Genomic DNA, 13,860 nt, shown 5'->3' with positions numbered 1-13,860 from the left:
GAGCCCTGGCGGAGCCCTAGCAGTCCGATCTCCCGCAGCTGCGGTAGTTCCGGGAAGCAGCGAGCTCGGTGCACTGAGCGAGGTCTGCGTCCTGCGCCCGCGGGGCTCCGTCTCCGCGCACTTCTCCCTTTCCTCCTCCTCCCTCCACTCACGCGAATCTCCCACCTGTAGGTGATTTCAGTCGGTAGTGGGCCTCTTCGTGTTGCCTGTGTGCTGTGCAGGGAGTCCTTTGTGGAGTTTTTGTTGTTCGATTCGTTGTAAATTCCAGGGGAGCTTTACAGAGGCTCACCTCACGCCGCCATTTTTCCGGAAGTCGTCGAATTGATATCTTAATAATACTGTGTCTTCTGATCCATGAGCACAGTATAGTTCATCCCTTATTTAGTTTTTTAATTTCTCTCAGCAATATTTTGCAGTTTTCAGAGTATAGGTCTTACATATTTTTGTTAGATATATCTCTAAACACTTCATGGTTTTGCCACTATTATAAATAATATTGCTTTTAATTTCAATTTCTGATTGTTCATTGGTAGTACATAAAAATACAATTTATGTTTGTATATTGATCATGTGTTCTATAACCTTGTTAAATTCCTTTATTAGCTCTAAGATCTTTTTTGGAGATTCTGTAGCATTTTCTACGTAAATGATCATGGAGTCGGTGAGTAAAGATAATTTTAGTCCTTAATTTCCAAGTATCATGTCTTTAATTACTTTTTCTTGCTCTATTACATCAGCTGAAACTTCCAGTACAATGTTGAATAGAAATGGTGAAAACAGACATTTTTGCCTTTTTTTTCTGTATTAGGAGAAAAGCAATCAGTCTTTTACCATTAAGTATGATGTCAGCTGTAGATTATTTGCATATGCCCTTTATTAAGTTGAAGAATGAAGTTCCTACTTTATTCTTAGGTTTCTGAGTTTTTATCAGGAAGGGTGTTGGATTGTGACAAAAGCTTTTTCTGTACCACTAGGATAATCATAGTTTTCCTTTCTTAATCTGTAAATGTGATGAATTATATTGACTTTTTTTTTAAATGTTACACTAGCATTTTTAGGCTAAACATCACATGATAATAATGTATTCTCTTTTTTATGTATAGTTGATTTGATTTAATAAAATTTTGCTAAAAATCTTTTTATCTATATTCACAAGGGATATCATTCTGTAGTTTTTTATCCGTCTTGCTAGAGGTTTATCAATTTCATTGATCTAAATAACAGCTTTTTGTTTAATTGATTTTTTCTCTATTGTTTTTCTATTTTCAATTATTTCTGCTCTGATCTGTATTATTCATAACATTCCCTTTATATTCTTTTAATATTAATAGAATCTGTAGTGGTATCTGTCTCTTATTCCTTGTATTGATAATTTGTCTCAGAGAAAGGAGTCAAAGGAACAAAGTTCAAGCTTCTTTGGCTCATAAAGAAAGAAGGCAAGAGACTAGAAATAAAAAAAGAAAAACGTACGATTCGAATGAAAATTAGAATTAAAGCTTGAAAAATATAGACAGAGATCAATTTTATAGGTAACACAAAATAAACAAAAGTAAGTCTGGGCAAAGAGCTTGAATGTATGAAGTACAAAGCATAGTATCAAAAGATTATGCAACTTCCAATCTTGATGATAAAGGAGAAAGATGCTTTGGGGTTTATCTGTTTTCACCTCCAGAATTTAATTCAAGATCTCTTGCTTTCTTGTAATTCTTTTTAAAAGAGATAAATATATTAATCACTTACCTAGTTAGGGGTAATAGAGATGTTTGTTTAATTGACATTTATACATTTATCTGAATGTTCCATAATTTTGTCGGTATTAACGGTAAGCTTGAAGCCAGTAATTACCTATGAATATTACTTCATATAGTTAGTTGTATATTTGTATTATCTTTCTAAGTATACTTTTTGAGGAGAGGGAGGGTGTCTTATTTACCTCTAAATCTCTAACATTGACTACTATAGAGTGTCACTTAGAGAAAATTCCCTTATCTAGCAAATAATATGGAGTACCGATTAAGTTCTTGGTACTATATGGGGTTTTGGGAATGCAAAGGTGAGCAGAAAGTGGCTGTGTGGACACTTTCTTCAGACCAGTGGAGAAAACCAACAGTAATCAAATCATCACACAAACAGATGTGAATTGAACAATGAGGAGCACTGGATGGATGACTAGGTGACCTGTCTTATACAAGCTATTTCAAAAGTGATTAATGAAGAAAACCCTGTAACACAGAGAATCAAAGCCTCTAATTCTAACCAAACTCACAATTTTAGAACTACTTTATCCAATACCTCATTCAGAATTTCCTTCAGAAATAACTTTTAAAGAATAGAGAGTATACCACTGGATACTTCATATTATGTTTAAGTTGGGAACATTGTCCTTATCAGATAAGAAGAAAGGTCAAAAGGCATCTTTGTGATGGTCTCAGGAAAGTCTTATAGTGTTATAGAATCATAACAGCACTCAAAGCCTTTTAGTGAGAATAAGAACATTGAGAATTAATATAGATATAGTAACTCCAAACCAAATGCCAAAATGAAACAATATTTATTATATGAAAACATATACTCATTCATTTAGCAAGTTTCATCAAACATCAACTATGGGCAAGTATGTCCCAGGCCCTAGAAATATAGCAGTGAATGTCCTTGTGCATAAAAAGGGGTTGGACATACAGGGCTAAGGACATACAAGGTGTAGTGAAACAATACAGTGAATGTTTAAATTTAAAAAAAAAATTATTACAGTAAAAGACACATTGCCATTAATCCCCCTCAAAATACTCCCCCTCTCTTCGAACACATTGTTCTTGCCACTTTCTGAAGCAGTTCTGGAAGTCCTCTTTCGTGAGTGTCTTTCATTGTGCTGTTGTGGCTGCCCTGATGTCCTGAATCACTCCATCTTTGGGGAAGAGACAGAAGTCGCATGATACAGATCCGGTGAATAAGGTGAATGAGGACACACTGTAATGTTTTTATTTGACAGACATTACCATATACCAGAAGCAATGTGTGACACGGAGCATTGTCATGATGGAGGATGATTTATGGCACACCTTAAAACACACCTTCTCTCAACCGTAGCTCACACCCGACTGACTGCACCGAACAAGCTGAAACTTGTCACACACTATTACGGTGGTTTAAGGAGCCGCTTCCCTAATGGAAGAGCCTTTCCATTGGATGGCACTCAGCAGCAGCATACACCATATTTTATGATCACAACAGAATGTCATACATTGCTTCTGGTGTATGGCAATTTCTGTCAAATAAAAACATCACAGTATATCCTCATCTACCTTATTCAGTGGTTCTGGCACCATGTGACTTTTGGCTCTTCCCCAAAGCCAAAATGATTCAAGACATGGAGGTAGCGAGAACAGTGCAACTAAAGACACTCATGAAAGAGGAGTTCCAAAACTGCTTCAGAAAGTACCAAAAATGATGGGATAAATCTGTTTGAAGCAAGGGGAAGTATTTGGAGGGGAATTCATGGCAATGTGTATTTTACTGTAATAATTTTTTTAAATTTAAACATTCACTGTAGTTTTGATTATACCTCATATGATGAAGCAACCAGTCCACTTACAGGCTTCAGAGTCTCTGCAAAGGCAGCCTCCCGTGTTGGTGCAATACTTGTCTGTCCATCCATGCAACTTAGACTCTTTATCCAATCAACCGAGATCAGAAGCAAGAACATTTTCCAACTTAATGAAGTAGCCTGTGCTCATGGTATTGTTGCATTAATGCCACTCTCTACTCTTGAATCCCTTTCTTGACAGTGATTTTCAACCCTGTTTAGCACAAAGGACCTTATTTGCTACCTTCATCATTCCAAACAATCTACACGCTCAGCTGCCAATCTAAAGAGAGGGGGGGACTTTTCTCTATCTGCAATTTATATCTACCTCTATGTAATAGTTTGAGCCTCTAAGAAGCAACTGGGGTTTCAAAGCTAAAGCTTACCTTTACCACAGAAGTAGGATAAAAATGTCTACATCTAGTCTGAAGATATCTAGTCCAGCATCCCTGATCACATGATATCAAGTAAATCCCCAAAGAAACCCATCTTTGTCTCCTCCAAAACAGTTTGAATACTTCCCAAATGTCGGAGCTTCTCCAGATGCAGCTGGTTTTGTGTAACTTTTATTATGGCCGTTACCATGATTAGAGGCATCAAACTATAGAATAAAAAAATAACCTCTTCTGTCCTTCCAAATACTCCAAAAGAAAAAAAAAAAAAGAAAGGAAAGAAGAAAAGAAAACAAAAGAAAGAAAAGACAAGACAAGACTCCAGGTAAGTAGCTTCACAACAAACAGGTCATGTCAACAAAAGGCATCCAATTATATAAACTCTGAACTGTTAATAACTTGGAAGTCTTAAGAAATTTAACAACTTCTGCTCAAAACAATTAAACGGAACTGTTGATCAAATCAGCCGTAGACTCCACATAGCTAGGGATGCAAAAAGAGTGAGAAGGCTGACTAATTCACTGTCCCTTCTGTCCCCTCTGTCTCTACTGCCAAACACATCAGATAGCAAATATAAAGACTTCGTTAAAATTACAATTCATAGGAGTCTGTTTTTCAATGGCAAGATTATTACATTTGATTTTTCAATTTTGAATCCTGAACTTTCCAAACACATAGAACTGATGAAATAAACATAAAAAAAAAACCTTTCCATTCTGTGTATATATGTATGCATGTATGTATTATTGTAATTCATTTAAGTAAGTCAAACATGAGAATTAGGCCTTTAACTAATAGACAGTGACTTCAAGGTCATTTGGGGAAATGCAAACTTATTACCCTTTCCCTTAAGGATAGGAAGGATTTCTGGACAAGTACATATTCTATATTATAATAAAAGAACTGTAGTCACATATATTTCCTTCGGCTAGCTACAGCTGAAAGTCACAGTAAATTTGAAAAATTCCTAAAAGAGATCCCTCTACCTTGAGTACTGCATTAAAACACTAGGAAGAAACTTGCTAGTTCTCAGCAATGCAATTCTATCAGAAGGAGCTCCTAGCAGGAACGATGGAGACTGCTGTGCAAATAGTGTTAACTCATATCACGTAACAAAGGTAAATAGTACACTTTACTTCATTGCGTTACCTGCAGAATGTACATATTGCTCCATATGCTCTGAGAGTGGTAAACTGCCTTCTAGCAAAATCTTCATGGGGTATTATAATGAATATTGTTGGTGAAGGAATGATTGAAAGAATTAATGGCTTCGTTTGGCAAGGTTAAGTGAAATAGCCATGTGATTTTTTTAAAAAAAAAAGACAATGAGATACACTAAAATGCATCTTATTAGTAGGCAAATAAATCTCTGTTGTGACAAATGGCATTTCATTCAGTGGCTGGAAATAGCTATCCCTTTAGTTAGCAAAACCATCTGTAAGGTGAATACATATTCTAGACCCTGAAATAATTCTTTTTCTGAGTAAAATGAAAGACCATTATGCTTAAAAATATAATAATAATCACTCACAGACTCCTTTCCCATCTTCTTTTGTAGCCGTGTTTGCCACTGGACAGCTTGCATGACAATGGCTTCCCACCTTCTTTCAAGATTTACGATGATCAGCTGCATGGGCTGGTGGTCTGCATTCAGATTGCAGGTCTCGCCGTCATCCAGGAGATGCTGACACAATCGCAGGATGGAGGCTACTCCGCGACGTCGCTGCTTGATTTCACAACAGAGGGACTGCAACACAGAGAGGGACCGATCATGAGTGTTGATGGGGCAGAGTTCCCTAAGACGGGAAACACAGTCTCCAACCATAATTTCAAATTGTAGTGATATGTTTAACTGTGAACAATTGAACAAGAAGGGCTCTGCAGTTGCCTTTAGATTGGAGGCCTCCTACAGATACTCATCTTATGCCAGTGAATTGAGCTGCATCCCCATCTGCTTCCCTTTTTCACAGATTTCTCCATCTAAAATGTTGAGTTCCCACCTTAACACCTAGGTGATTAGCAATTGATAATTTAATGAAATAAATCATTTAAATCATATGAATGCCAAACAGATTACATGTTTTGATTCACCGTCACAGGAAAAACAAAAGACAGGAAAGTCCTCCAAAAGGAATTTTTTCCAAATTTACTCTTAGATTTTTTTTTTATTTTTTTTTTGAGCCAAAGGTTTAGTTTTCTGCTGGCTGAGAATACATTAAATAAGATTGCAAAGAATTTTGAGATACACATACACACATACACCTGTGCATGTGTGTACGTGTGTGTGTATCGAGGGTGCCAAAAAAAGTACACACATTATAAGAAAGGAACACTGTATTAAATTTGTAATACTCAATATATACCAACAACAAAAGATGAATACAAGTAACATCTGACTTCTGCAATTACAAGAGGTGCTCAAAGTGGTTACCATCAACATCCAGACACTTCTGATTACGGTGAACTACTGCTTGAGCAATGCTGACCAAAGTGTCCACAAAGTATACATATATACGGAGGTGCCAAAAAAATATATACATACACATATATATGTATATATGTGTGTGTATATATGTATGTATGTGTGTGTGTGTGTGTGTGTATATATATATATATATATATATATGTATGTATATGTATGTATATATGTATATATGTATAAAAAATCTATTATTTGGGAGAAAAAAAGGATAAACAACATTTCTCTTCCGAAGCTTGCTTAACAAAGCAGTAGTGTTCTGAAAACAGAAATTAGGATATTGGATTATTACTGCATTATCTGTGGGTTGTTGTGTTTGTTTTAATAGACACACTATTTAAGAAGAATATGCATGCATCCAAATAGTATTTTGCCCCCAGAAGCATTTGTATTGCTGCAGTGACCCTAAGCTGAACAATTCAAGCAAAATAGTGGATACACATGTCTAAAAATATTATATCTTTTCTTTGCCTACGGATAGTGTGTAAGTGATATTCTAATTCAAAGCCTTCAGGAGAAATGATGATTATATCCACAAACATCACTGAATTACTAATCTCCTTCTACTGCCACAATTGGACTACTCTAACAGTTAACAGATTGTTTATTAATCAACAAGGGTAAACAAGATAATGCAATTTCTTTTAGTGTGAGAGTTTTAATGCCTAAAATTATTTGTGCTTAAAATGTTAATCTAGATAAGGCTTCATTAGAAGTCTTAAAATGATTAAGTGCACTTCACTGAAATGTGCTTGGAGACCAGCAGGTGGACATTTCATACAGATGTTCCACTTATTGCTATAATACATGTTATAGCCATTTAAACAACCCTACCTCAGTAATAGCTGGAATTCTATTATTTCGGTAATGAGAAAACCCTGTACCTTTAATATTTCTGAATTTTAAATAACGTGAATGACAAATTCCCAAACCTCTATTTATGGCAAAATATGACTCGGAATTTTATTATTCAATTTATACCAAATCAGCAGTTTTAGTTCTGTTTCCTGAACTCACCCTTATTTCTTTTCCTAGGGTTCATTACTATTTTCCTATATAATTCCTGATATAACCACCAGGTCTGACAAATTTCTTTACTGATAGTATTCATTAGCTCAGCACTGAATGAGGAGAAACCTCCAGACATTCAAAGATAAAACTGGAGGGTCTACTAAAGCAACAGGTATTGTTTCCATCTCCTCTAGTCCTGCCAACAGCCCCACGCCCACATGCATATTCCCTCTGTCTCTCTGTCTGTCTGTCTCTTCTCTCTCTCTCTCTCTCTCACACACACACCCACCCACCCACCCACACACACACCTTTCAATTTGGTTTCTTGCTCTAGAACAACTGTTGGGTAAGTTAAACTATCAAGCCCATTTAAAACCTGCCAATTTTTGGCCCAATGTGAAAACACTTCAAGATAATAACATAGCCAACTGAAATTGGTTCACATGAGTCCCATAAATATGAATATTGAGGGTTTTTGCTTTTGTTGTTAATTTGTTAAAGGGCTAGAAAACTCAAGAGATGCTTCTATGCCATTAAACTGGATCTCACAAAACTCTCTTTGAAGGTGACTAGAATAATAACTGCATTCCTCAAAACAGAAAGTTCCAATGTTTAGCCAAATGAAAATTTGCCATGGATGGCACTAAAGGGGTGTGTGACGTGAGCACAGATCATCAAGTATAATTTACAAAGTAACCTAAATAGGCTTTTACAAAGTTCTGAAACAGAACATGTGAGGTTACTAAGGGAAATTTTCATAAAGGTCACTGGACATAATTTTTTATAAGTATCTAGAATGTACCCAGTATTTAACTTTCTAAATGAGAGCCCCAATCCACAAATGAATGCAAGTCAATCTAAGTGGTTTAAAAATTGTGAAAGCTGTTTTTAAAAACTATTGACATTCAATATCTGATTTTTGGATCTTCACAGTTCTGCCATTTTTTTCTTTAAATATCCAAAGAACTTAAGTTTACATTCTAGATTCATAATTTATCCTATATGTACACTCGGGAATTTGCAGTACATTAAAAAGGAGGGGAAAATTGGGCATTTTACATGGTCAACTTATTTTTCGTACTTTTTTTTATATCTAGGAGATATAATTGATAAAATAATGTTCTACATAAATGGGTTTCCATGACAACCATTAAATTATACATATCTATTTATAATCACAAGCACATAGTAAATAAAATCAGTGCATTTGCTAGCAATGCTTCTTAAAATCAGTAGTTTCCATTATTTCCATGATAAACTATGCATAGAGAAATGTTTACTATAACCACATAGGAACAAATGATTATTAGAACTACTTTTGGCCTACATTTTCAGAGAAATGTACTTTTAAATAGAAAAGCTAAGGATTCTGAGGCAATCTTTAGGCAATTTCTTCCCATAAGGCTACCTTGGTGTATGGAGATAATTGTCTTAGTATCATTTCAGAATCAATTGTTGGGATATAGTTTGGTGTGCTACTTTTACATTTCTAATGACCTACTTTATTTACGTATTTTATATTTCAACTCAGTTTCCTCGTGTTACTAGAGGCAGATTTGCTACAAAAAATGAGAAGTGCGTAAAAGTAAAAATCAAAATTTCTAAATTATCTTTTCCTTTACAATGAGCAGATCTCCAACACTCTAAGTACATGTTTTTAAACACATTGAGAGTTGCCAACAGGCTGAGGGGTTTTGTTTTACACTTACAAACTGTCAATTTGATTTTCAGTTCACCAATGATGGTGCCAACGGATGTTTTTGGTTAATTGGTCTTTTTTTTTTCCTCTCACTTTTTTGACTGTTTAAACCACTCATATTATCACCCAAATGTGATATAACATCATTGTTGACATTGGCTTCAGTTTAACACCGTTCAAGGTACTTGACTGGTACTTTATATTGGTACTTTATTCTAGACTATGTATTACACATACCCATAACACACACTTATTGCACCGATTGAGTATATTTACTTGAATAATGATATTCATGACATTAAACAATAGTGTCATCTACTATTACAAAAGATACAAGTACGCTTACAATAAAAGAACTATAATTAGGCCAAGAACCAAAATGTGCGATAAGTAAAATGTCAGAGCCAAATACTGAGAAGAGATATAAAGAGGAAAATAATATCTTAAAAACACCAAAATCAAATATATGTTAAAAACAAAGAGAAAAAAATCAATCTAGTTGAGAAACTCCAAAGCAATTTGTCTCCCTATATTTTACATAATCTTATTCAGCAGGTTAATGTAACATCATTAGGTGGTCGATATGAACTCAGTGATGTGACTTTAGGTGATCTGTCCAATAAAAAGAAAAGTATGAATAATTTCATTTATAAAATCAAACATAACTTTACCTTCTAGATTGATCAGTTGTTTAACAGTACCTATGGAGTATGCCCTCCGTGTGGCAATAATAAAGTTTTGATCATCACATGACGTGTACCTGCCTTCAATCTTGTTGGGGTAAGGAAATACATGGACAGAGAAGGGAAAAGTGAAAAAAGACAGGCGCATTCTTTTCATTTAAATAGCATCAAGTGGCTAGCTCCACCTCCCTGTTGCAAAGGTTCCCTACACTTTTTCCTGTGTTTTTCTTCTGTTTTGCATTTTCTGTATTTTACCATTTTAATTTCATGCAGTGGGCAACTGTCTTCTCTTGGTCTGCTACCTGTGACCAGATTTTCTAGAGCAAAGGTTCTCAGAGTGTGTTCCCCAGACCCAGCAGCATTAATGATACCTGGACACTTGCTGGAAATGCAGATTCTCTGGTGCCACTCCACATCTTCTCAATCAGAATCTGGGGTGGGCCCCAGTGAGGCAGAGTTTAATAAGCTCTTCAGGTTACAATGCATGCTAAATTTTGAGAATAGTGATCTAAAGAAACAGGGGAACTTAGTTTTTTAGGTAAGGGAATTAATCTAGTTGAAAAAAAATTTTTTTTTTTTTTTTTACACAAGTATAGAATAGAAGTCACAAGTTCTGGTTTTGGAGTCACATTGGTAGCCAAGAACCTAAGGATCATACATACCCATTAGTCATCAATTATTTTTTTAATTGTTATTGAATGACTGAAAAAATGAATTAATCATCAATGAATAGATCTTTTCAACCAGTGATATCTTTACATTATTAGTATTTCTTGATGATCTCCAGAATTTTCAATATAATTATTAAGAATGCTGATATGTTAGGTTGTTTGAATATCATATTTGGGGATTTTGCTCTTTTTTGTCATTTTTATCAAATAAGTCATTCAGTAATGAATGACCAACACATATGGCATTGTGCTAAATTAAATAGAAGTTTTGGTCTCAGAAAGCTTACGTACTAGTAAAACAAAATCATGATGATTGTTTGAAAAGCACAAGACATCAGATGTAGGTAATGACAATACCTGAAGCCATGGTCTGATAATAACATACAGGAGGTAGGAAATATGAGAGGCTATACTGGTACCGCTGTGACTCTCCAGAAGATGCTTTTGACTAGTTGGTTTGGGATCATTATTTTGGGGCACATTGGCAAACGTCAGATGAACAATATTTCTTGTAGCAATACACATTTATTGGGCATCAAGTATGTGCCCAACACTGTATTTTTCATTACAGAATTAGCGTTGTTGGATAAGAGGCACATAATACGATGTGATGCCTATTCTTAAGCGCTTGTGATTTGGGGAGACACTGGCTCCTCAAAGGGTGAGATATCAATGCAAGGCAAAGGTTTGTGATAAGACCTAACGCATCAAGTTGTTGTAGGTTTAAATGAGGTAAGTGAGGTGAATGTGCTTTGTGACTACTGAGGCTGTGACCCAAATGTACGGTGTGATCAATACACATTCTAAATGATGGGTATTGACTTGGGGGATGAGAAAATCATTACTAGCTGGTGCAGAGAAAGATTCAGGGGATTAGAACTAGGCTGTCAAAGTTGCTGAAGATCGAAAAGGTGAAGGGGAGGGAGGACAGGCATCATAGATGGGGGATTCACATAAGAAACAGTCAAGAAACCACAACCTTTGTAACACTTTAAAACAGAATGGAAATTCAAGTGGAATATGATGATAATCATAATTCCATCATTCATTCATCCATCCATCCATCATCCATCCATCCAAATGGACTTATTGCATGCCTCCTATGTGCCAGGCACTGTTCTCAGTGGTGAGGCTACAAGAGTAAGCAATCAGATTTCTGCTTTCATGGAATTTACATGCAAAGTTTTTGTTTTTTTTTGGGGGGGTGATGAAAGGCTGGAAATAAACAAATAAATACGAGTATACAGGAAAATATCAGATAGTAATAACAGCTATAAAACAATATAGGGTGATACGATAGAAAGCGGCGGGCAAGAGAGTTACTTTAGCTTGGCTTCTCTGAGGAGGTGACAACATGTAAGTTCAGATGTACAAACAAAATATAACTGATGCTATAATAATTTAGACAGGATAATGTTTATAAAATCAAGGCTAATTTATGCCATAAAAAGGCTTACTTTACGGTAAGTATAGGGTATTAATGATTAAAGATAGAATGCTTATCAATAAAATACATGGAATTAAAAGGCTCTTGGTATAATTAACTCATGAAAAAATAGTCATTTCAACAAATGGTGCTGGGACAACTGAATATCCACATGCAAAAGAATGAAGTGGACTCCCACCTCATATCATATGCAAAACTCAAAATGGATTACGAACCTAAATATAAGAGCTATAGCTAAAAATATTTAAAAGAAAACATAGGTGTAAATCTTCATAACCTTGAGCTAGGCAATGGTTTTTTAGATATGACATCAAAAGTAAAAGTGACTTTTGAACAATTTTATCAAAATGAAAAACTTTTACTTTCCAAATGATATTATAAAAATAGTTAAAAAATAACCCACAGAATGGGAGAAAATGCCTAAAAATTATATGCCTGATAAAGAACTTCTATCCAGGATATATAAAGACTCTTAAAACTCAATAATGTAAAGTAACTCCATTTTAAAAATGGGTGAAATATTTGAATACTTGTAGACATTTCTCCAAAGAAGACATACAAATGGCCAATATACATATGAAAAGACATTCAGCTTCCGTAGCCATCAGTGAAATGCCAATACAAACCATAATTAGACAGTTCTTTACTTCCACTAGGTTGGTCAAAACCAAAAATCAAAAATAATGTTGGTTAGGGCAATACAAACCCTCATATGTTGCCTGTGGGATTGCAAAATGGTGCACTCACTTTGAAAACCAGTATGACATTTCCTCAAAAAGTTAAACATAGAGTTATCACATGATCCAACAATTTCTCCTATGAAATGCCCAAAGAATTGAAAACACATTAAAAACATACAAAAACCTGTAGACAAACATTCATAACCACATTATTCATAACAGCCAAAAAGTGGAAACAACCAAACATCCATCAATGGATAAAAATAGATTTAAAAAAAAAAAAGTAGTATATCCGTACAATGGAATATTATTTGACAATAAAAAGGAATAAAGTACTGATACATGGACGAACCTTGAAAACACTATGCTAAGTGAAAGAAGCCAATCATAAAATGCCACATATTGTATCATTCCATTTATAAGAAATGTCCAGAATAGACAAATACATAGAAATAGAAAGCGTTAGTGATTGCCAGGAGTTGCAGTCAGGGGGGATATGGAGTGACTGCTAATAGGCAAGGGGTTACTATTGAGGGTGGTGAAAAACTCTGAAATTAGATTTTATAGTATGTGAATTATATCTCAATAAAGCTGTGTTTTTTATAAATCACTTGTTAAGTCCAGGTATATATTATCAACCGCATAACTGATGATATAATCATAGAATTTACCATTCCTTTAGGGTGTGTCATGACAACAGACCCTATGATATTACTAAGACCATCCAGTCATCATGGTTTCGCAACCATGAGTCAATATGCAGATTAATACACTTATAGATGAAAACTTAGAGCTATTATTTAGTTTTTTAAAAAGTAATAGCTATTCAATTTCCTGGGATAGAGTCATAACTGCAAACCTATAAATCTCAGATAATACATCCTGCTATATAATAAAAATAATGCAGTGCCTTTTAAAATACAACTGTTCTACTTCTAGAAATATCATAAAACATAAACAGAAAAGTCTACATCGAAGACCATGGATCTGAAAAGGAGTTGAAGAAAATGTGAAAGTTGAAGAATGCTAGTTAAGTCTAATTAATGCAGTGATGAGTTTCATATAAAACATAAATCATGTACATCTTATGAAATTGTAATCTATTGTGTTGTTGGTGTCAGTACAAAAATGAAAGACCTGACATGTCAAATACAGTTTATATACTTTATCAAAGATCATTCTGAGTTGACTATATACGAGGTCTGGCAATTAACT

The 13,860-nt window shown here is 34.8% G+C and overlaps 1 protein-coding gene across 8 annotated transcripts in view; it reads right to left on the bottom strand.

Annotated features, from left to right (window-relative positions):
- AKAP6 (A-kinase anchoring protein 6) overlaps nucleotides 1–13,860 on the bottom strand; it is a 461,784-nt gene that overhangs the window by 49,155 nt on the left and 398,769 nt on the right. For all 8 annotated transcript variants that reach the window (XM_019754535.2, XM_019754539.2, XM_074328129.1 and 5 more), the window contains one exon: nucleotides 5,507–5,722. In XM_019754535.2, coding sequence (XP_019610094.2) covers nucleotides 5,507–5,722 — 216 coding nt within the window. The remainder of the gene's footprint in view (nucleotides 1–5,506; nucleotides 5,723–13,860) is intronic.

Source organism: Rhinolophus sinicus, linkage group LG03, assembly GCF_036562045.2.
Source record: "Rhinolophus sinicus isolate RSC01 linkage group LG03, ASM3656204v1, whole genome shotgun sequence".
Lineage (NCBI taxonomy): Eukaryota > Metazoa > Chordata > Mammalia > Chiroptera > Rhinolophidae > Rhinolophus > Rhinolophus sinicus.
Note: the sequence above shows the minus strand (reverse complement) of the source record. Positions and strands in the feature narration are given on the sequence as shown.